The following is a 23462-nucleotide window of genomic DNA, read 5'->3' as shown; positions in this document are numbered from 1 at the left end:
GGCGTGATCTCAGCTCACTGCAAGCTCTACCTCCTGGTTCAAGCAATTCTCCCACCTCAGCCTCTCGAATAGCTGGGATTACAGGTGCACGCCACCACACCTGGCTATTTTTTTTTTTTTTTTAAGTAGAGACGAGGTTTAACCATATTGGTCAGGCTGGTGTCAAACTTCTGACCTCAGGTGATCCACCTACCTCGGCCTCCCAAAGTATAGGGATGACAGGCGTGAGCCACTGTGCCCAGCCCTGAAGCAGGTGTTCTGAGCGATGAGTAGGAGTTTGCCGGGTCGGCAGGAGGGGAAGGGTGTTGGAAGCACCAGAAGCAGCATGAGCGGGGGCTGGGAGGTGTGAGAGCTGGCAGGTTATTTGGGGTTGGCAAGGGGTGGGCTGTGGCTGGAATGTAGGGTGAAATGATGCTGGAAGGGAGGATTTACACCCTGAAAGATGTCACCACCAAGGAGGTCCTGGGGGGTGGGCCGTGGAGGGATGCTGCAGCAGGGGCACAGAGGAGGGGGGAGTGGTGCGAGTGGCCCCAGGCAGAGAGTGAGGGCAGAGCATTTGGCCTCTTAGGCTGGATGACAGGCCGTCTGGTGGAAACCAGGTTGTGGAAGGCTCTCTGCCATGCTGGGGTGCATGGACTTTAACCTGGGCGGGCTGAGGAGTGTGAGCTTTATCTGGAGGGCGGGGAGTCAAAGGAGGTGTCAGAGGGACGTGAGAGCAGGTGCTCCTGCCCTTCCCAGAACCCTGGTTGTAAATACACCCTGAGACGCCGTCCCTGTTGGGGGGCCGTGCTTCGCGGCAGTGGAAATTTGAGTCCAATTGCCCAGAATGAGACTAGCTCTCTGGGCAGAAGCCTGCTTGGTGACAGTCCTCGACTCGCTTGCTACCGTTCTGTGACCTCCCCAATGAGACACCTCCCCTCCCCCACCCCATGGAGCCCATCCCTCAGCAGATCTGAGCTGGAGCTGGTGGCCCTGGCTGGACCCGGCCTGGCTCCTGGAACTCCTGTGTTCCCAGAAGGGAGGCTCTCTCGGCCTGGACTCACTGGCCTGTTTCAAAGGCCCTTGACATGGATGCTTTCACAGTCACTTCGAAGCAGGGTTTCTAAGCCTAGAAGTTTCTAAACCTGTGTGCAGTGGCGAAGCATCTGCGCTGCCATTTGTGAAGGATTTGGAGGTCAAGGCCTGGGCTTTCAGCCTGTCCTTGTAGCCCGAGCTTTTTCTGCTCCTCCAAATTTCGGCGGGCCTGACTAGAACTCGGCCCTCAGAGCTGTGGCCGTTGGACGAATTGTTCCCAGTGTCTTTAACTCAGCAGACGAGGAAACTTCCTGGTGAGACGCCGCTGCGTTCTCTGGCCTTTGATAGAAGCACAGGCTTGTTTTTTAACAGAAAACCAGTTTTGCGAATTGTGGAGAGGAAAATGCATGAATGTGCTTTTGTGCTTTTAAATGATCCTTTTAGAGAGAAGCAGGGAAGCAGTTCTATCGTTTCCCATTTTACACAAAAGACACTTTTCACCAAAGTCCCTGATCCCATAGAACAAAGCTTGGCAAGTGTTTTCTGGGAAGGGCTAGACAGTAGTTTTGCTGGGCTCTGTGGCCCACGTGGCCCGTGGTGCGGATGCTCGGTTTCTCCTGTTGTACCTCCAGAGCCAGAGACTCTTCCTTAGGAATGGGCTTGGCTGTGTTCCAATAAAACTTTATTTACAAACACGGAAGGTGGGCCGGACTATGGATTCTTGGCTTCTGCCGTGACTGATACCATCCTTCCTGGAGTAGGTGCGAGGGGTTCTGAACACCGCGGGGCTGTGTTGGAAGGGGCACCCTCCGGGCTCGGCACCGGGGCCAGACTAAGGGTTGCTCTCAGCGAAGGCAGTCTGGTGGGCAGAACTGGAAAGAAAGGGCTCCTGACTCTGCCTCGGCTCCGGGGGAGGTCACACGGGAGGTGTTTGGAGTTGGGCTGGGGCAGGTGTGGGAAGGAAGCAGCATTAGCCAAGTGGTAGGAGACCCCCAGGCGATTGCGGGGACTGGGGCTCCGTGGGCTTTCACCATGCTGCCACCCCGAGGTCGCCAGGGCCTTGATCAAGATGCTCCCAGACCAGGCCGGAGCCCTTGCGTGATTTCAGTGAGGGCCTGGCTGTTGGAGAGCTAGTCTGTGCCCGTGTGCTAGGGTTGGTGTCTGGCATCAGGGACCGTCGGGACCTTTAGCCAAGCCAGAGCTCCCCTTCCCCAGCCCCAGCTTGGCAGAGCTGCGTCTGCATTGTGGGCCCATGTGGCGTTGTGGCATTGGCCCTTTCGGTGCACGGCTCAGTCCCCCTCCAGATATGTTGCCGTCCTGTTCCTGATGAGGTGAGTGGCTGTGGCCTGTTTGTGTCCATGGCAGGTCCCCTGGGGACCGGGGGGTGTGGCTGTCTGTCTGTCTGGGAGGTTTACAACGTGGCAGGAGCCCTGCAGCTCCGGAAGGCCTGGCCCAGGAGCCCGCAGTGTGCACGTGAGCCCTGTAGCCCTGGAAGGCTGAGGGCTGGGCGCTCCTGAGAACAGGCGGGCCTAGGGCGTGGGGGTGGCTCTCCTTGGCCCCTGGCACGTGGCTTTTCTCCTGGGACCCCTCCCTGTGCAGGCCGGGCTCCCCTGGGGGCCCACACTGAGGGTCTGCAGTGTGACGCAGCAGCTGGGACCTGGGCCCTGTCCCTGTGAGACCCTCTGGTGACCGGTGTCCTCACGAGACGGAGATGTCCTTGTCAGCTGCTGGGTGGGGGCCCTGGGCAGGGGAGCAGGAGGAAGGTGGGGATGGTAGGTGTGGGCGGCTGGACCTGACTGGGCTCTGCTGGGAGAACCGTGGCTCCGCTTAGGCCAGAGCCCGTCAGTGTCTGCAGTGGTCCCGCAGCTGGAAGTGTGGTGAGCAGCGCCAGCTTCCTGCATGTGGAATCGCGTCTTTCCTCATAGCTCCATCCTGCTCTGTTAAGCATTGGATTGAGGAGGTGGGGGTCAGCCTTTCTGGTCCAGGCCGGTCTTCTCCGCGACCCTCCTGGGAGGCGTCCAGGGCTTCGGGGCCTGGTCCTGCCCCTTACTTCGTTTTGAGAGCATGGCAAGGGCCTGGGCCCGCTCTGTCCCGGGGGTGGTGGGCCACTACCCCTGCTCCTCTTGGCTGGCTTTGGCCACTCGTCCCCGTTCTGTGTCAGGGGCTCCTGCCAGAGGGTCCCGACCTTCCCCTGTGGCCCCCTCTGAGCCGTTGCTGCTGCAGGCCGGAGAGCACGAACGCGAAGCCCTGGCTGGCTGTTCCTTCTCCCCCTGGGAAGTGGGAGCTGCTGTGCTGGACTCTGCTGGTTTGGGGCTTCGCGGGGAGCATGACGCTGTCTGTCCTGCTGGTGGCAGCGTGACCTGTTGCAAACCTCAGCCTGTCCCACTCAGGACCCAGTGCCCGTAGGCCCCTTGGCTCAGCTGCTTCCTGCTATTCTTCCAGCAGGAGCTGAGGGGTGCCGGCCAACCTGGGATCCATCCGCCTGGTCTGGTACCCGTTATGTGCCTGGACCCCTTGTGCCCCTGGAGCGCCAGTCGACAGGCAGTGCTCATGGGGCTGTGGGTCAAAGGCCACCCAGACCTGGGGGGTGTGGAGGCTTGTCCAGGCCTCCCGCCCAAGCCCAGGGCCAGGTCTGCTGGGGCCCTGCCCTTCTTCCCTGCTGAGGGCTCTGCCTTCGGCTGTCCTTCTCCCACCGTGCCCACTGGTCCTGGGAGGTCCAGGAGGTGATACGATCCCTGTTTCTTGGTGCAGAAACTCGGGAGCCACAGAGAGGTGACCTGACACACTCATGGTCACCAGCCTGGGGCCCCCTGAGGAAGGTGAGCTGGTCTGCGTCTTTGCTATAAACCACGTACGGTCACATCCCTGTCTGTCCTGTCAAGACGGGGAGACATCCCAGTCGACCTCGTGAACACGGGCGCCCTTCCTGGAGGCGTCCTCCTCTCCTCGGGCCTGTTTCTCGTGGGGCGGTATAGCCCCACGCATCCTGTGCTGTGGCTCTGATCGCCGGCCTTGTCCCGCAGGTGGCCTGTGAGTACGGCATGGTGCACGTGGTCTCTGAGGCTGGGGGCCCCAGAGGCAAAGACTACTGCATCCTCTACAACCCGCAGTGGGCCCATCTGCCGCGTGACCTCAGCAAGGCGGTGAGTACCCGCCAGCTGGGCGCGCCGCGGAGGGGAATGCGTGGGCCCCAGGGCTCTAGAGACTCATCCAGCCAGGGCTGCAGGAAAGATCCAGAGGCGAGAGGCAGGCCCTGGCCAGGTCTGGGGGACTCTTGGGTAGCCCCTAGTTCCCCTGGGCCTCCCCAACCCTGGTCATCAATGGAAGCTATCCATAGGGCCTTGGGATGCAAACCTAGAGGCACCGGCTGAGCCCCATGTGGTGGACAAGGGTCTCTATTGCTCCATGCTGGGGTCCCCATCTAGTGGACCTGGACAGAGGGGTCCTTGGAGGAGTGACAGGAGAGGGCACAGGGGGGTCTCGGGGACGAGACCTGTTCCTTTCACCATCTTCCCTACTGGGGCACTAACACCTGCTGCTGAGTGGGTCCCTCCCTCCCTCAGAGGCCCCATCTCCTTTCCCACTGCATCCCTCAGGCCCTGCCCCCTTTCTCACTGCATCCTTCAGGCCCCACCCTCTTTTCACTGCATCCCTCAGGCCCCACCTCCTTTCCCACCATGTTCCTCAGGCCCTGCCTCCTTTCCCACTGTGTCCCTCAGGCCCCGCCTCCTTTCCCACCATGTTCCTCAGGCCCTGCCTCCTTTCCCACTGTGTCCCTCAGGCCCCGCCTCCTTTCCCACCATGTTCCTCAGGCCCCACCTCCTTTCCCACTGTGTCCCTCAGGCCCCACCTCCTTTCTCACTGCATCCTTCAGGCCCCACCTCCTTTCCCACTGAATCCTGAATCCCTCAGGTCCCGCCTCGTTTCCCACTGCACCCCTCAAGCCCCGCCTCCTTTCCCACTGCATTGCTCAGGCCCCAGCTCTCCTGTTGAGTCCTTCAGGCCCCGCCTCCTTTCCCACTGTGTCCCTCAGACCCTGCCTCCCTCAGGCCCCACCTCCTTTCCCACTGCCTCCCTCAGGCCCCACATCCTTGCCCACTGTGTCCCGCCCCCTCCTGGATCCCTCGAGGCCTGTCGGCCAAGAGGTGCTAGCATCTTACTGTCTGCTTTGTTCATAGTGTGTGCGTGAGCATGTGTGTAATTGGTACGTGCCTGCACATGTGTACGTGTCTGCATGTTTATGTGAGTTTGCATGAGTGTATGTGTGCATATGCCTGAGTGTGTATGAGCACATGTGTAATAGACATGTGCATGGACATGTATGTGCCTTAGTGCGTGTGTGGGTGTGTCAGCACACGTGTGCATATGAGCATGTGTGTAATAGGTGTGTGGGGGCATGTGCGTGGGTCTGAGTGTGTATGTCTGTGTTCGTGCACGTGTGTGTGAGCGTGCATGCAATAGGTTTCTGTATGGGTGTGTGAGTGCGTATGTGTGTGTGTGCAGGTCTGTGTAAGCATGTAACCACGTAATAGGTATGTTTGTGGATGTGTGCATGTGTCTGTGCATGCGTGCGTGTGTAATAGGTATATGTATGTGTGTACGTGTGCATAATAGGTTTGTGTGTGGATGTGTGTGCCTGTGTGAGTTCGTGTGTGTGCATGAGTGTGTGTGTGTGAGCTCCATGTGTCATAGGTATGTGCACGTGCCTGAGTGCATTTATGTGTGAATTCGTGTGGCGTGTGTGCATGCGTGTGTGTGTAATAGGTATGTGTGCCCAAGCAGGAGTGCACAGGTGTTTGCTTGCCTGTGCACATGTGTGCCGTGTGCTCTGGGCTATGTATGTGTGCACGTGTGTGTGCATGTGTGTAATGTGTGTGCTTGAGCGTGAGTGCGCACGTGTATGCTTGCGTGTGCATGTGTGTACCGTGTGCTTCGGCCTGGCTGTGTATGTGTGCACGTGCCTGTGTGTGTGTGCTCCGGCCTGGCGGGGTGTGTGTGTGTGTGTGCATGTGTGTGTGTGTGTGTGCCACGTGCTCTGGCCTGGCTGTGGGTGTGTGCTCCAGCTTGGCTGTGGGTGTGCGCGTGTGTGTGTGCGCACATGTGTCTTGGCTTCCTTCCTGGGCTGTGAGGTCGCTGAGAGTCGGGGCCTTGTTCTCTGCACAATGGAACCCCTCCCATTTCTCACACATGCCTGGCCATGGTGGGGCTGTGGTGGGGACCCACTCAGTCTTGCTGAGTGAGCTGTGATGGCTCGCAGGGTGGCTCAGGTGTCAGGGGACAGCCATGTCTGTGAGAACTCCGGCCCTGCTCAGTGAGGCAGCCCAACCCGTCGCCCAGCGCCCTGCTGTGGGAACCACCGTAGGGATGGCTCTACCTAGGTGGGGCCGAGGCCACGCGGGACTTTAGGCGAGAGCTGAGATCTAACTCAGCCCAGGCTTCGGGTGGGAGAAGGGGCAGCTGGGCCCTCCTGGTGACTCACTTCACGTGAGACAGAACCGTGTCCTGGCCTTTCCAGTCTTTCTTGCAGTTGCGCAACTGGACGGCCTCCCTGCTCTGCTCCGCAGCGGACCTCCCTGCCTACGGCTTTGGCAACCAGATCCCGCTCGTGGCCCGGGGGAACTGCACCTTCTATGAGAAAGTGAGGCTGGCCCAGGGCAGCGGAGCACGCGGGCTGCTCATCGTCAGCAGGGAGAGGCTGGTACGGCCCTGCGCCCCCACCGCTGAGCCAGCTCTCAGGGGCAGGAGGGGGGTGCAGGAGGCAGCAGCGGCAGGGGCTGGTCTTCTGATTTCTCGCTAAAGGCAGGCCGTCTGTGGGGAGGATCCGGGCTGAGTGTGGCTGTGGAGAGGGCAGAGATGAGTCTGTTCTTTCTGTGCTGCTGGCTGGGGCTGTGGAACTCTGGCCGTGGTCTTGTTGAGTGCCTGTCCGAGAGCAGCCCCCAGGGGTGACGAAACCACACTCTCCTTAGGGATGGGATTAGGGTGTCTTCTGAGGAGCAGATGGCCTGGCCCTGAACTGGTCCCTTCTAGGGCCCCTGGTGCCCTGGCTCTCGATCCGGTGGGACTGTGCTCACCTGTGTGGTCCTAGCCAGGTGGCCTGAAACCCAACCCCTTTTCCATCTTTTGTGAAATGGGCTGTGGTTGAGAGCTGGGGGCCTGGCAAGGCTGGTCACAGCAGGGGACACGCTGACTGCTGGGCTGGGCAGGGTGCACGGCGCCCCTGAAGTGTAGTTTTGGGGTAAGAAGAAAATGGAGTGCAGGAATTCCCTCACAGCCCCGCCCGTGGCTCTGGGCTGCCCCCGCCAGTGTTGCAGCCTGAGCCTGGCCACCCGGGGGGACCTGGGGCAGGGTCTCAGGGCTGAGGCCAAAGCAGGCCGGGCAGAGCCGAGGGTGTCGTCCCCGTCTGCACGTGCTGCCGTCATTGAGAGAGGCCCTCAGTGGGTGCGGGGCTCGAGGTGGCCCAGTGGGCAGGCGTGGGCTGTGACAGGTGTCACTCAGGATGTGTGTGTGTGGTCAGGGAGTCCCACGGCTGAGGGAGGGATTGGCTGTCTTAGGCCCGGGGCCCTGTTGTCGGGTGAAGAAGTCTTGATGCCCTTGGGCCTCCCTGTCCTTGGGTCCTCCTGGGAGGCTGGAGGCTGTCAGGTGCAGAGGGGGAGCAGACAGGCGTCCTGCCTGGCCTGAGCCTCGAGTGAGGGTCCCAGGAGAGGAGGCAAATGGGCACAGAGCTGGGGGCCCACCCGTGGCTGCGGGTGATGCCTGCCGCTCCCTCCTCTGGGCCCCAGGTCCCCCCGGGGGGCAATAAGACGCAGTTTGATGAGATCGGCATTCCTGTGGCCCTGCTCAGCTACGGAGACGTGTTGGACATCTTCAGGGTAGGTCTGCGCGGCTCAGACCCGCGCTCCCGAGGAGATGGGAGGCCTTCGGGCTGGCTGCTGGGGCATTCGTGCCGGGGTGGTGGGTGAGGCGTGGCCCCTGCAGGCCAGGGTCTCCGGCCCCAGCCCCATAGCCCACCGCTGCACGCCGACCCGTGGCTGGCGGCTGGCTCTGATGCCTGCCCCGGTGTGTTCCTCGAGGCAGCGTTTCGGCCGCATGGTGAGGGTGGCGCTGTACGCGCCTCATGAGCCCGTGCTGGACTACAACATGGTCATCATCTTCATCATGGCCGTGGGCACTGTCGCCATCGGCGGCTACTGGGCCGGGAGTCGGGACGTGAAGAAGTGAGTTTCGTGCCGTCCGTGGGCTGGGACGGGCGGGCAGGCGGGCGGGCGGCTCTGACGCGGGCTGGGGCGGCCAGTCTTCTCCTCCGGAACAGCAGTCAGCGCTTTGGCCTGGGCGGGCACGGCTCACCCCGTGGAGCCCTTCCTTTCTTCCTCAGGAGGTCCTGGGACAGAATCAGGCTCTTCCTGCTGGGGCGGGCTCCGGGGACCCGGTGGGTGTGCGGGGCTGGGCAGGTGTGGATGTGGCAGGTACGGGCGTGGCAGGTGCAGGGTGGGCAGGTGGCTGGGGCTAGCTGCCCACTCCTGCCCAGCCGCCCGGGTCTGGGAAGGCCCCATGTCCAGGGCTCTTTATGCAGAACCCACACGCCAGCCTCTGGCCCGGCCTAGTGGCCACCCCAGCTCAACCCAGGGACGGGGGCCCTGCCACCCTCTGCTGTGTGGTCTCCTCTGCCCTGGGGACGTTTGGGGCGGTTCCTTGCACTTCAGTCCCCGCCGGGTCCCCTCCTGCTCCGGGCTTTCTGCCGCGTTCCCCTGGGTGGCTGTGGACTCCTGGGCCCTGTTTAGGCCAGCCAGCCCCAGCGCCCCGTGACCCCATGGTATCTCCCAAGAAGGTACATGAAGCACAAGCGCGACGACGGGCCCGAGAAGCAGGAGGACGAGGCAGTGGACGTGACGCCAGTGATGACCTGCGTGTTCGTGGTGATGTGCTGCTCCATGCTGGTGCTGCTCTACTACTTCTATGACTTCCTTGGTGCGTGGCCCCGGGCGGGTGGGCCGTGGCGTGGAGATGCAGCCGGCCCTGGGGGAGGGAGGGTGGCGTGCGGGCCTGGCCCCTGGCCTCACGGCCCTGCCCCTGCAGTGTACGTGGTCATCGGGATCTTCTGCCTGGCCTCCGCCACCGGCCTGTACAGCTGCCTGGCGCCCTGTGTGCGGCGGCTACCCTTCGGCAAGTGCAGGTGAGGCTGCCTCACTGGCCCCGACGTGCCTGACTCTGTGCAGTGATGACCGCGGCCCCTTTGCCGCCCCAGAGCCCCCCATGGTGCAGTGTAGCTCAGAGTCTACAGCAGGCACTTCCTCAGCGCTTGCCTGTGGTTCTAAGGCCCAGGAGCAGGGCAGAGTCCAGGCGAGCTATCAACAGAGGCTGCCAGCAGCCAGGCACCAGGCTGGCGGGGGGAGGGTGCTCTTGTCCCCAGGAACCCTGCCCCAGGTGGCAGACTGGCCGGGGCGTGGGAAGGCACCAGGGTTCTCCAGGGAACCCAGAAGGTTTCCCACAGCGCAGAGCTTGGCCTGGCTCTTAGGGGTGAAGGGAGCTGCCAGGGGCGTCTCCAGCAAGATCAGACCTGGGTCTGGGAAGCAGAGCTCGCCCAGGGGAGACCTTTTTGGGTTGCTGTCCCTGGGTGAGGAGGTGGGAAGCCTGGAGCAGGCAGGGCCTCGGGTGAGGGGTGCAGCGCAGGCGAGGGGGCTCTGTGGGTGCAGCCAGTGGCCCCCCAGCACCTGTCTGGGCCAGGCTCTGCCCCGCCCTTGGGGTGCCTACTGTTGTCATTGTGCGGGGATGTGGAGTTTCATAAGGAGGACAGAGTGCGGGCTGCCACTCTGGAGGGGGGTGCCTGGGCAGGGCCCGAGGGTGGTGGGCAGTGGGATGAGGCCGGGGGCTGGTGGGCTTGGCTCTGACTGCCCCATGCCCCCCAGGATCCCCAACAACAGCCTGCCCTACTTCCACAAGCGCCCGCAGGCCCGTATGCTGCTCCTGGCGCTCTTCTGTGTGGCTGTCAGCGTAGTGTGGGGTGTCTTCCGCAATGAGGACCAGTAAGTGCTGCCTTCCCTGGGCCCCGGCGGGCGGTGACATCCTCAGATGCTCCCTCCCACAGGGCTCCTGGGGCCCTGACTCCCTGCCCTCCCTGGAGTCTGCCCCAGCCTGGAGCCGCTTCAGGGCCATGTTATGAAAAGCCCTGGCCCTGGGCTGCCCTGATGGGGCCGTGGGGTCGTTTCATCTGGGTTTGTCCAGGTGCCTTGGGAACCCTGACGAATCTGGGAGGAGAGGCCAGAGCCTCTGTGGCCGGGAGCCATGTCCTCCAGCAGGCCTGGATGGGACTCCTGTGCAGGGCATCACTGCCCAGAGCCACAGTCTGTCCCCTGCTGTCCCCATCTCTGGCACCAACGTGCACACCGCAGGCCTGAGGCCCAGGGTGTGGGCTCCAGGGCAGCCGATCCTCTTGGTCATGCCTGCCACAGCCTCTGAGCAGTGATGGAGGTGGGGCAGGCACTGCTCCCTCCTTGCTCAGCTCCTACGCGGCCTGGACTTGTGGCTGCCTCCTGCTGTCCGGGCCTGCTCGACGAGGCCGAGCGCCTGGCACTGTGTTGGGAGGACAGAGCTGGCCTGTCCCCACCTGGCCCCCTCCCTGACGAGGCTGAGTGCCTGGCGCTGTGTTGGGAGGACGGAGCTGGCCTGTCCCCGCCTGGCCCCCTCCCTGACGAGGCTGAGTGCCTGGCGCTGTGTTGGGAGGATGGAGCTGGCCTGTCCCCGCCTGGCCCCACTGCCGTCACTGATGCCGTCTGGCGCTTCCTCTCGGTTTTTCCCGAGGCAGCCAAGTGCTCTTGGCTTTGCTGTGTATTGGAGCCGTGGCACGTTTAACTGGCAGAAAATATTTTGAATCCTTTGTACACAAAGGGAAAATGAATCCTTTCCGTTTTTTCCAAGCCAGGAAACTCGTTGCGTCACGTGAAGTTAGAGCAGGCTGCAGTCAACTGGGCTCAGGGGCTCACGCCTGGGATCCCAACATTTGGGAGGCCAAGGCAGGACCATCACTTTACCCAGGAGTTCAAGACCAGCCTGGGCAACAAGCGAGAGCCCCTCTCTATTTAAGAAATAACATAAAATCAGACCAAGTAACTGGCCACAGTTCTCTGGGTGCTCGTGGCGTGTGGCGCCTGGGATGGACTGTCCCGGCGTCTGCATGGAGGCCTCTGTTCTCAGCAGCCGCCCTGCCCAGGGGATGTTTTCATCCCATTTTCAAATGAAGCCTTTGATGTTTGAGACGCTGAGGAACGCTGGGGAGCTCGTCCAGCAAGTGGCAGGCGGAGCCTCCATGGGGGGCGGGGACCAGCGGGGACGCTGGGGCTTCATGGGGCCGGGAGAGAGTCAAGGTTGCGACTGGGTGCAGGGGCTGTGGCCTTGTTCAGGAGGCGGTCTGTGCTTTGCTCCAGGGCACCAACTGCATGGCAGCCCCACCCACTGTGGACCCAGAGGTTCTGCAAGGAAACCTGGTGTGCCACAAGTTTTACTTTAATAAACAGTTTGGGCGCGGTGGCTCGTGCCTGTAATCCCAGCACTTTGGGAGGCCCAGGCGGGCAGATCACTTGAGGTCAGGCGTTTGAGACCAGCCTGGCCAACATGACAACCCCATGTCTACCAAAAATGCAAAAAACATCTGCCTGGCATTGTGGTGGGCGCCTGTGATCCCAGCTCCTCAGGAGGCTGAAGCAGAATTGTTGAACCTGGGAGGCGGAGACTGCAGCGAGTCAAGATCATGCCACCAAACTCCAGCCTGGGTGACAGAGTGAGACTCCATCTCAAAAACAAAAGCAGTTTGGAGGGGGTCAGTGCCCAAGCCCTCCTGCACATGCACCCTCTGCCTGGCCCCTGCCTCCAGCCTGGCACCCACCATCCGGAGACAGTGACTGAGGGGACGCAGCCGGCCAGGCCTGTGTCCACCGTCCTGGCTGCAGAGTGGTGGGCTCCTCTACCTGCTTCCGCAGGGGGGGCCCTGGGGTGGGGCCTGTGCCGCCGGCCCTGCTGGAGTTGTAACAGCAGGGGTGCTCCCGCGGGTCTGGGGTCCTCAGGGTCATCCCCTGGGCAGGTGGAAGTGCAGCAGGGCTGCCTGTTGGCTGAGAGCGAAGGCCCTGTGTGTGGCTCATAGGAGGCGGCGTCCTGGGTGGTCAGCCAGCCTCCACCCCGGCAGGGATGCTGCTTTGTCTTGCAGGTGGGCCTGGGTCCTCCAGGACGCCCTGGGCATCGCCTTCTGCCTCTACATGCTGAAGACCATCCGTCTGCCCACCTTCAAGGTGAGCGCGGGGAGGGTGCGGCTACGGGGCAACGTGGGTGGCGGGGCGGAGGGTGCGGCTGCGGGGCAACGTGGGTGGCGGGGGGCCTTCCCCGGAGCCTGGCCGTGTAGGGCTGTGGTTCTTGCAGGGCTGTGCTCCTGCTCACTGCCCTAGCTACGGCCACCTCGGCCTGTTCTGAAGGGTGGGGCTTGAAGATTGGGTCCCAAAGCCCCACCGAGGCGGCCTGGGTGGGTGGCTGCGGGGCAGTGGTCCTGGCAGGGGCAACTCATATGTCTGCATGAGGTGGTGGGGAGAGCGGTGGAATAGGGCTGAAGGAACTGGCCTCTGTGGTACCGGGAGCACGGGGATGTCGTCAAGCCCCAGGCGGCCGCATTCCCTTGAGGGCCCCACAGGACCCCAAGCGGGCCGCATTTGAATGCTTGGGACGGCTGCCTGTATCCCCACAGCCAGCCCTGCGTGGCACGGGCCTCCGCCTTCCTGTTCCTCCTTCCTGTTACGCAGAAACTGAAAGCCTAACTTTTGTCCTTAAATCCCAACCTGATGTTGCTTGCAGAGCTGCTCCTGCGTGGTGCGGCCCAGCGCTGGCGCTCTGCTGGGTTCCTTTAAAGGCTTCCTCCCAGGAGGAGGCGCTGGGCCTCGTGAGATGGGAGTGGAAGTGGGGTGTGGGGAGGCGCAGGCCGGGGTGGGGGCCGCCCTCAGCCGTGGGCTTCGCAGGCCTGCACGCTGCTGCTGCTGGTGCTGTTCCTCTACGACATCTTCTTCGTGTTCATCACGCCCTTCCTGACCAAGGTAGGCGACTGCCCGCGCCCCGCTCCACCCCGTCACCCCGCTCCCTCGCCCCTGCTCCCCCACCCCATCACCCCGCTCCCCCGCCCCCACCCCATCCCCCTGCTCCCCTCACTCAATCCCCTTCTGTGCAGAGTGGGAGCAGCATCATGGTGGAGGTGGCCACGGGGCCCTCGGACTCAGCCACCCGTGAGAAGGTGCGTCCTCTGACCGCAGGGCTCAGGTTGCCATGGGCCGAGGTGTTGCGCGGAGAGGGATAGGGCTCGAGGCGTCCCACGGCCGGATGAGGGTCCTGGAGGACATTGTCCTCTTCGCGTCTTTGCAGCTGCCCATGGTCCTGAAGGTGCCCAGGCTGAACTCCTCGCCTCTGGCTCTGTGTGACCGGCCCTTCTCCCTCCTGGGTTTCGGGGACATTTTGGTGCCAGGTACTGAGGCGAGTGGGACACACAGTTCTCGTTGTGGGGCAAGGCCCTGGGTGACTGAGGTTTGCCTTTGCCAGTGAGCGGCCTGTGCACCGCTGGCTGCAGATAAAGCCCTGAGGGTCAGGGTCGGGCAGGTTGGGGCCGTCGAGGCCCGTTTGCCTGGGCAGCGAGGGCATTGCCTGGGTGGGGTAGGGACCCCTTCGGGTCCTAGGGAGCAGGGAAGGCCTCCCGATTGCAGACAGCCTCACCCCATCCTGCTCAGGGTTGCGCAGGGGTCCTTGCTGGGCCCTGGGTCCCAGTGAGCTCACGTTGCTCTGAAGGCAGAGACTGTACCCTCACAGCCTCCGTGTCCCCAGGGTCCTGCCAGGTGTGTCTGCTTGGGCTTTGCTCTCACTGTGGACTCAGTTTACCCACAGAGTCATGGCAGCCCTGTCCTGAGCAAGCATGTGACCTGTCTGTGAAATGACAGCAGCCACTGGGCAGCGAGAGGCCCACAGCGCCCACAAGTGCTCAGGCGCCCGCCTGCTCCCAGGGAGCCCCCACTCCGAGGCTCTGTGGGCCCGGGTGAGCCTCCTCTGTGTGCCTCCCCCAGGGCTGCTGGTGGCCTACTGCCACAGGTTCGACATCCAAGTGCAGTCCTCCAGAGTGTACTTCGTGGCCTGCACCATCGGTAAGTGCCTCAGTCAAGCCCATGCTGGCCACTCCGGCTCCAGCACCGCCCTGACTCAGCCTCTGTCCTGACCGTGACCCCAACCCCAACCCTAACTCCAGCTCTAACAGCATAACCATGACACCCTAATCCTAACACCGTAACACCCTAACCCTAACCCCCTGGCCTCTCTGGGAGCTGGGCTCGGGTGGCTGGGCCTGTGCCTGGGCCTGTGCCTGCATCCCCCTCTTTCTCATTCTCCCTGGCTTCCATTGTTCTGTTCTTTTCCTTTTCTTTCCTGTTTTTCTCTTTTTGTCTTTTTCTTCTTTGCTTTGTCTTCTGTTTCTGTTGTTATGAAAGTGTTTACACAAAGTGCCGTTTTCTGTTGACTGACATTGTTTTAAGAAACGTCCCCCCACCACGGCCGGCCCTAAGAAGCTGTGGTGCTTTCTGCTCCATGGGCTGAGGGTGAGCCGCCTCTGCCGAGCCATGCCCTCGCCCAGCCCTCCGCGTGGCTCCCTAACGTTCACTCCCAGGGCCAGGAGAGCTCAGGCCGGCCTGCAGTGCCCTTTGGTTGGTGGTGGTCCCCTCACACCTGCTTCCTACAGCTGCAGGTGGCCCTGGCTTTCCCCTCGGCCATTTTACCGTCTTCATGATTATCCTTTAAAATCACGTCTGAGGCCGGGCCCGGGGCTCCTGTCTGTGATCCCAGCACTCTGGGAGGCTGTGGTGGGGGGATTGCTTGAGCCCAGGAGTTCAAGACCAGCCTGGGCAACATAGTAAGACCCTGTGTCTGCAGAAGAATACAAAAATGAGCCAGGCATGGTGACATGTGTCTGTAGCCCCAGCTACTCAGGAGGCTGAGGTGGGAGGATCACTTGAGCCTGGGAGTTGAAGGCTGCAGTGAGCCATGATCGGGCCACTGCACTCCAGCCTGGGCAACAGAGTGAGACCCTGTCTCGAAAAAATAATAATAAAATGAAAGAAAAAATAAAAACACAGCTGCAGAGATTTCTCCCTCCTGAAGCCTAATTTGTCAAGTTGTGCCTGCAATTCCTGAGATTGAAGCCACTGAGATTTTGTAGGCGCCAGACCTCTCCGTTTGTGTCTGTCGATGATGGCTGATGGACACGTGGATGGTCTAAAATGGACCAATAGGGATGCTCCCTGTGGCGTCAGAACCACAGAGATGAGTGTTAGACAAAGTGCCGGGAACAGTGTGCTTGCTGGACACAGTGGCTCTTTTTTAAGAATGTTTTGGCAAAAAGTTAGTTTTCTCAGAGCTTTATTTTGAAATTTTAAATGACAGTTGCAGGGTCGATACAGAGAACTCCTATGTGCCCCGTTCTCAGAGGGGCTGGTCATTTCCTCACATTCACTTGATTCCATTCTCTCTCTGTCTCTCTACACTTCGTGTGCTCTCCCAGGTACTCCAGTTGGCCCTCCCTAGCCATGGGTTCCGCAGCTGTGGATTCCACCAGCTGTGGGTTGAAAATATTTGGGGAAAAGAAATTGCACGTGTACTGAACACACCCGGATTTTTTGGGCCAGTATTCCCTAAGCAGTGCCGTGGGACAGCCACCGCCCGCAGTGACGCCGTGTTTGTATTTGTGGGAACCTGCAGGGATTTATGGTTTGGCAGGACGTGCGTGGGTTCTAGGCAGACACTGCACAAGTTTACGTCAGGGACGTGAGCAGGGGGGGTCCTGGCAGCCCTCCCCTGTGGGTGCCCAGGGTGGCCGTGTGCACGTTTGTATACTTACACGCACACACATGTAAATCACAGGCTGTGTTCTCAGGGGACTGGGGCACCGTGCCCCTTGACCCCAAACCTTTCACTGGGTGTCTCCTGAGAACATACTTTATACGCCCCCAGCTCGGTGTGCACGGGTTTTCTGGTCAGGCACATGCGTTCACCTTCAGCTGATTTTCTCGTTAGAGGTTCATAGAAACTGCATCCTGGACGTGTCCTACAGCCCCGTCTGCTGTCACATCTGCCTCCCGCTGTCCTGCAGCTGCACGAAGCCTGCCTCTCCCTGTCCCTCTCCTCGCCCTGCCCCTTCCATGTCCTCGGTGACCCTGACGCCCTCTCACTGGCCCCGGTGGGGTCAGGGTGGGAGTGCGGCCCAGGAGGTGCCAGAAGGATCCATGTACTTCGAGGAGCCTGTGGCCCTGCTGGCTGAACCCCCGCTCTACCCGTCCTCTACCTCTCCCGTCCTTGCACACCCCTGCCCTCCACCGCCCCCAGCCCGCTCGCGTTCTTCCCAGGGAAGTGGGTGGTGGCCCCGGCCTGCCTGGCTGAGGTGATGCCGCCTCTGTCCCCACAGCCTATGGCGTTGGCCTCCTGGTGACGTTCGTGGCGTTGGCCCTGATGCAGCGTGGCCAGCCCGCTCTCCTCTACCTGGTGCCCTGCACGCTGGTGACAAGCTGCGCCGTGGCACTCTGGCGCCGGGAGCTGGGCGTGTTCTGGACGGGCAGCGGCTTTGCGGTGAATACCAGTTTGCTCTGACTGTGAGAAACAGTCGCCTAGTGAGCCATAACTAGACTTAAAGTTGAGTGAGGCCTCCAGCCACAGCAGCCCCGCGGCCGCGACGGGGCTCGGGGTCCCAGCAGCTTCTGCTTTGGGTGTCGTGCACGTGTGGCGCCGGTGGACAGACGTGCTGGGTGGGACCCGGGGGTGCCCTGTCCTTTGTAAAGTTGCTTCCCCCAAAACGGTCACTGGCGCCCCACTTGTGTGGGCGTTGGGCATCCGTCGCCTCTCCTGCTGAGCACGAGGCTCCCGACTGGGAGTGGGGCTGCAAAGCCCTGTGCGAGGGGAGCAGGCCGACCCTGGCTGTGGAAGCCCTGTGCCCTGTCCCCCTCAGCGAGGCGGGGCGGCTGGCAAGGGTTAACCATGCGCGATGCAGGGAGGGCTTAACGCCGTGTCGGTTCTGCTTTTGTGATTTTTGTAAACGAGAAGTGGGTGAGACCCCCCTTCCAATGGGCTGTGGGGCGCTTAACCAAGAGGGGTGACTTCCTGGGTTCCCAAGACTCAGGCACATTGCGCCCGAGAGCTGCCCCCACGCCTCCGGGCAGTGCCTCTCGGAGGCCATGACCGCCCAGGGAGCAGCCCCGCGCTGCAGGGTGATCCTCAGGCTGTTGGGCGTCGGTCCAGCTCCTCCTGTAGCCGGCCTCCCTCTGGGGGAAGTGCCGTGCTTCTCAGTGGTGCCCGCCGTGCGTGGCGGTCCCGCATCGTGGTTTTGTGGGAGTTAAACCACACCCATCCTGCCGCACTGGTGTGTTGCATTGGGTCGAGTTGTGGTTCCAGGGCCAAGCTGGGCTCATGGGTCCCCCAGATGGGACCATGGCCTGAGACCAGGCCCGAGGGAGAGGTCTCCTGGGGCCAGCACCCCCACCCCAAAGGTTTCCCCATTTTGACGGGTATTTCAGAAAGTTCAGGAGAAGCCAGGGACCGGGCCCCAGGGGCGAGAGACGGAGAGTCTGGGCTTCTCTTTGCACAGCTCCCAGCCTCTGCTGGCCTCGGGTTCCCCTCCCGCGGCCCCTGTGCGGATGGACGGGGTCCTGGGTGCCCGTGGGCCATGGAACCGGCCCCCTCCTTGGGACACCTCTGCTTGTCCCAAGCCTGGGTACAGAGCCCTGGGGATGGCGCCTCATTTTAACCCTGCCCCCGTGGCCTGCGGGTGCTCGGTGTCGTGGCCCCTACCAGGGCCCTCCTCTGGGTCCCTGTCTTCTCCTCACCTCTGCCTCCCTTCTCCTGTAGAAAGTCCTACCTCCATCTCCGTGGGCCCCAGCGCCAGCCGACAGCCCGCAGCCTCCCAAAGACTCGGCCACACCACTCTCCCCGCAACCACCCAGCAAAGAACCAGCCACGTCTCCGCAGCCTGCTGAGCAGTCCCCAGAACCGTGTATGCCTGAGGAGATGGGGGCTGGAGCCCCCACGCGGGAGCCTGGGAGCCCAGCTGAACCCGAGGGCCAGGACCAGGACCAGGCCCAGCCGTGCCCGGTAGCCCAGCCTGGCGCCTTGGCCTAGCGGAGGGGTGAGACGCTCGCTGCCGTGCCCGCCATACCAAGATCTTGGGGCTGCCTGGCACCCGCTGGAGACAGATAGACAGATGCCTGTCCCCGGGACTGAGGCCTGTGCTGTCCCCACCCACCCCAACATGGTGCTCATCCTTGCCGAGACCCCCGTGGTCCGTGCCCGCGCCCAGCCCAGCTGGCCCGGCTGCACGCCTGCTGCTCCAAGCTCGCCCGGCTGCCACAAGCCCTCTGCGGGTCCATCCTCCTCCCCACTGGAGTCCGTCCTCGCAGGCCCTGCCCGGCCTCTCTGCAGACCCTCAAGCGCCGTCTGCGTGAGTGAGCAGGCGTGGGTGGACTCTGGCCGCAGACACACTTGGTGCTCACCGGCGGCTTCGTCCTTCAGGTGACCTTCCTCCCCGCGGCATCCTGTTCTCGGGCGGAGGAGCAGCTTTCTGTGTCCCAGAAGGCATCGCGTTTCCCCTCGAGCAGATCGGAGCCCCTGGGAGGTTTGGAAGCCACCTCCAAGCCTAGGACACGGCCTGGTGGCCGGGGCGGCGTCTGGACCCTGACGCTGGCTGAGACAGGCCTGTGGGGCAGGGTTTCGGGGCGTGAACGAGGCTGGTAGTGAGTGGACAAGCCGTTCCCCTGGCTCCAACCCTGACCTGCCCTCAGCCGGAGGCACCTGGCCGTGCCTGCACACTCCTCCCCGTTTTAATAAACAGTCGCAACTTCTAGAAGTCCTGCTCGTGCCACCTGGTGGGGTGGACATCTCAGACTGCCCTTTTGACAAGCAGGGGTGGGCGCCAGGCAGGCTGGGTCAGGCCCTCAGGCCCTGGGAGGGAGGGACTGGGCCGTGAGGTCCCGGCTGCTCCCGGCACCCAACCTCGCTCCCCGTGTGGGTCTGTGTTGCTTTTCCGCCGAGAGGGGCTTGGGCCTCGGTTCTCCCTGTGGCAGCGGCATTGGTGCGTGGTTCTTAACCCCCTGGACCCAGCATCTAGGAGCTTCTGGAAGCCACGAGGACATCTGCCACTGGCGTGGTCTACTCCCTGATGAGGTTCTCCTGACTCTGGGGCAGAGACGTCCACGCAGGAACTGATTGAGGCCTGGCCTCAGGCTCCGGCATCCTTCCCTCGCTGCACGTGGTCACTTCCGAAGCAGCGCTCCCTGTGGCCGCAGCGACAGAGCCTGCACCTTGGCTGTCTGCGGCGCCAGGGCCCCAGCTCCCGCCTGCCACCCGCCCTATCCATGCAGCCTCCAGACACGAGTCCAGAATCTGCTTCTGTCAAGTCAGTCACCTCCAGCTGCACACGGGGACTGCTGAGCGCTGCGCTCTCACGGGTCTGTTCCGGTCAGAGAGTGGCAGGGGTGAGCCCCGATCCCTTCCAAAAAATACCAGCTTCCCAGGGAGTAATGGCACCTTCACTGAAGCCATTTTGTACATGGGGACAGGGTGGGGACCTCTCTTTTTTGGTGTTGGACGTTGGACCAGTGGGGAGGGGTTCAGAGGCGGCGGTCCTGTCCTTGACTCCGTCTGTCCGTGTGGCCTTGCTGCCGTTCAGTCTGATCATTAAACACAGCTTTTGATACACGTGGCACGGCCTCTGCCTCTGCAGTGCATGGCTTGGGGCATCTGCTCCGTGCAGGTCCTGGTGAACAGAACTGCGAGCTGGCGGGCCACCTGGCTTCCTGCAGAGGACGGATGGGAGTGGCCACCGCAGGGCCGGCCAGTGCTGTGAGGTGCCCAGCGTCACTCCCGTGGGCTCTGCGGGCCGCGTGGTCCCCGTCACGCTTCTCAGCTCTGCTGCTGGTGCTGGAAAGCATCACAGACCATGTGTAAAATGGGCCAAAATGCTTTTTCAAAATTAAAATAGAGATGGGGTCTTGCAGTGTTGCTGAGGCTGGTCTCGAACTGCTGGGCTCGGGTGATCCTCCCGCCTCGGCCTCCCAAAGCGCTGCAGTGACAGGCGTGAGCCACCGCGCCCGGCCCCCATATAGTTTTCTTCCCAGACCCTGAAGCTGGAATTGTATAGCATTTTCACATCTCAAAATAGTTTCTTATTATTTTTTTCTTTTCAAAAATGCAAAGAGCTGTCTCAGCCGTTTCGGGACAAGGTTTGGTTTCCCGCTGCTGCTCGCTGGCCCCGGGCCTGTGGACATGTGGGAGATGGATGCAGTTTGTGTGTGGGCCAAGGAGCTAGTGAGCCCTGAGCCTCTCCAGGCATCAGGGACTGTGTGTGGTGTTCTTGTCTCACCAAGTTCTCCACTACATTAGAGAAAGTGAGTCCCAGGCCGGGCGTGGTGGCTCACGCCTGTCACCCCAGCACTTCGGGAGGCTGAGGCAGGAGGATTGCTTGAGCCTAGGAGTTTAAGACCAGCCTGGGCAACGTAGCAAGACCCCGTCTGTACAAAAATTACCTGGGTATGGTGGCACACACCGGTGGTCCCAGCTGTTCTGGAGGCTGGGGTGGGAGAATTACTTGAGCCCAGGAGGTCAAGGCTGCAGTGAGCTGCGATCACACCACCGCACTCCAGCCTGGGCGACAGCGAGACCCTGTCCCAAAAAAAAGAAAAAACCCAGCAAGCCTCTGAGGCTGCGTGACTGACTCTGAGGGATCAGAGACGTGGATTCCTGCAGGCCCTGAGCCAAGCCAAGACTGCCTGGCAGCGTGACGCCCTTGGCCTTAATGTGAAACAGGGTAAGGACGCAGCGGGAGATGGAGGCTCAGGCCTTACCACTCTCAGCAAAGCTGAATTCAGACCCACTGGGGAAGGGACGGCTTAATCACGGAAAGCGAATTCCAGAATACTTGAAGTCACAAGTATGTTTCGGTTTCTTGACCTGAGCAGTTCATCGATACGCTCCAGAAGGAGCACCCCAGATGGCCTTTCCACAGGGGAAGTCACTGCTCAGAGGCCTCTTAGCAATGGCTCTGAACACTCCTCCCCTGCGTGCCTCTACTGGTGATTCGTCCTGTCCAGGAAAAGACAAACTCGCCATGTCATTAGCTCCGGTGGACTTGAGCCCTAGGGCTGAAGGTTACAGTTGGGACTCAGTGCCTGGAGCCCTGGGCTGACACCACCTCACCCTGGGACCACCTGCGGTCGGGGGCAAGTCACTCCGCCTCCAACTCCCTGTCGTCTGGAAAGTGGGTTACTAACGTACCCACTGCAAGGCATGGCGGCCGGGATGCCACCAAGTCAGCCGTCTGGTTGGACGCTTAGAAGCAGTCGTGACGTTTGTGTTAGTGACACACTTGGTTCAGGAAGACAGCTCCTGCCAGGTTCAGCAGGTGTCCAAGCCCGGGGGTGTGTACACACCCTCACTGTCCGGGTCACACCCCCCCGGGGTGTCGGGTAGAGCTGGGGAGATAGAAACAGCCTGCTCCTTGGCACTGGGGAGGATATTTTGTTTCTTTTCGTGGGGGGCACACCTCTGTCTTGCAGTTTAAGTTACAGAGTGGAATAATATGGTAACAATAGTGATTTGCTTTCACTAAGCTGACCAGAGCTTACACATTTTTTATCCACCTACCTGTCCATCCACTTATCCAACCAGCCATCCACCCACCCATCCATCCATCCATCCACCCACCCACCCATTTATCCAACCATCTGTCCACACACCTATCCACTTATTTATCCACCTGTTCATCCGCACCCCCACCCATTCACCCACCTGTCTGTTCAGTTATCCATCCATCCACCCACATACCCTCCATCCACCCATTTATCCAGCCACCTATACACACACCCATCCACCCATTTATCCACCCATCCATCTACCCATTCACCTGTCCACCCACTCATCCATTCATCTACCCATCCATCCACTCATCCACCCATCCATTTATCCAACATCCATCCACACACACACCCATCCATCCATCCACCTATCCACATACCCATCCACCCAGTTATCCAACCAACCATCCACCCACCCACCCATTCATCCATCTATCCACCCATTGACACACCCATCCATCTATCTACCTACTCATCTACCCATCCATCTCCATCCATTGATCCACCATCCATTTGTCCATCCCTTTACCCATCCATCCATCCATCCATCCACACACCCCTCCGTCCACTCACCCACAAACCCACCCATCTACACGCCCATTCATCCATCTACCCATCCATCCATCCATTCATCCCTCCATCCCTCCATCACCGAACCACCCATCCACCCATCCACACACACTCATTCACCCACCAGTCATCACTGCCGTGTGCCAGGTCCTCTACTAAGCACCCGCTCTGGCCCAGGCAGAGAGCTGCTATAGCTGCACAAGGAACCAGGACTCGGTGTTTGGGGCCAGGTGGGAAGTCATCAGAAGGTGAGAGGGTGGAATTCTGGAAAGAGTCCACCAATGGCCCTGAGAAATAGAGGAGGGGCTTCCCATGGGGTCACAGACTCTTCTCCACACAGCTCAGAGCAGGTTAGAAATGCCTCTTGGGGACCAGCCGCAGCCTGCCGCCCAACAGGAGGGTGGGCAGGAGAATGCAGCAATGGGAGGTCCTGGATGTAGAGCCCCAGCTTGCATCCCAGGAGCTGGATGACTGGCTCTCAGGGCTGTAGCCACCTCTTCTGCCTAAAAGGAGGTGACAACTACTTTTGTGAGGCCATCATGAGAACCTAGTGGAGTCCCTGCTGAGTGCCAGGCCCACAGCACATACTCAATAGACTGGATCATTCTGCAGGCGGCTGGGGAAATGGGGACCCAGAAGGTGGATCCTCCAGTATTGCTCTCCCTCCATAACCAGCCTTGGCTCCCCAGGGCTTGCAGCACTTCTCAAAAGCTAATCACCACTTAAAGGCACAAAGACGTTGCTGCCAATGGTAATAAAATGGGGCTGGTCGCTCAAGACAGTTCCAAAAAAAAGTCCCCAAAATATCTTGAGATAAGAGATGAGACAGTGGTTCTAACGAAGTGCACCGTCTCCTTCGATGGCATGGAGGAATGTGAACAACTTCGTGACTAAGCAGGAGAGGCAGCCAGCGAGGCAGCGGGTGGCACAGTCAAAACCGAGGCCACCCAGTCTGACCATGAGGGAGAGAAACACCAGACAAACCCACTTGAGAAGTGTCCTGCAAAACACCTGACCTCCTTCCCAGGAGCATGCAGGGGGTCAGAAACAGGAACGTGACCTCCTTCCCCAGGAGCGCGCAGGGGGTCAGAAACAGGAACGTGACCTCCTTCACCAGGAGCGCGCAGGGGGTCAGAAACGGGAACTGACCTCCTTCCCCAGGAGCGCACAGGGGGTCAGAAACGGGAACGTGACCTCCTTCCCCAG

The 23462-nt window shown here is 61.2% G+C and overlaps 1 protein-coding gene across 4 annotated transcripts in view; it reads left to right on the top strand.

The window, feature by feature from the left end:
• The window catches only part of SPPL2B (signal peptide peptidase like 2B), a 21501-nt gene extending 1749 nt beyond the window's left edge, over positions 1–19752 (top strand). Inside the window, exons 2-15 of one of the 4 annotated variants that reach the window (XM_023183582.1) lie at positions 4038–4157; positions 6530–6712; positions 7794–7883; positions 8089–8228; positions 8840–8979; positions 9088–9184; positions 9918–10034; positions 12209–12290; positions 13005–13079; positions 13211–13273; positions 13402–13501; positions 14091–14168; positions 16475–16635; positions 17908–19752. In XM_023183582.1, coding sequence (XP_023039350.1) covers positions 4038–4157; positions 6530–6712; positions 7794–7883; positions 8089–8228; positions 8840–8979; positions 9088–9184; positions 9918–10034; positions 12209–12290; positions 13005–13079; positions 13211–13273; positions 13402–13501; positions 14091–14168; positions 16475–16635; positions 17908–18177 — 1716 coding nt within the window. In that variant the 3' untranslated portion in view covers positions 18178–19752. Of the gene's footprint in view, positions 1–4037; positions 4158–6529; positions 6713–7793; positions 7884–8088; positions 8229–8836; positions 8980–9087; positions 9185–9917; positions 10035–12208; positions 12291–13004; positions 13080–13210; positions 13274–13401; positions 13502–13854; positions 14063–14090; positions 14169–16474; positions 16699–17907 lie in introns of those variants that run through there. The other 3 variants (XM_023183581.1, XM_023183583.1, XM_023183584.1) reach the window with 3 other exon arrangements.
• Positions 19753–23462: the final 3710 nt, after the last annotated feature.

This window comes from Piliocolobus tephrosceles, chromosome 21, assembly GCF_002776525.5.
Source record: "Piliocolobus tephrosceles isolate RC106 chromosome 21, ASM277652v3, whole genome shotgun sequence".
NCBI lineage: Eukaryota > Metazoa > Chordata > Mammalia > Primates > Cercopithecidae > Piliocolobus > Piliocolobus tephrosceles.
This window is presented reverse-complemented; position numbering and strand designations above follow the sequence as displayed.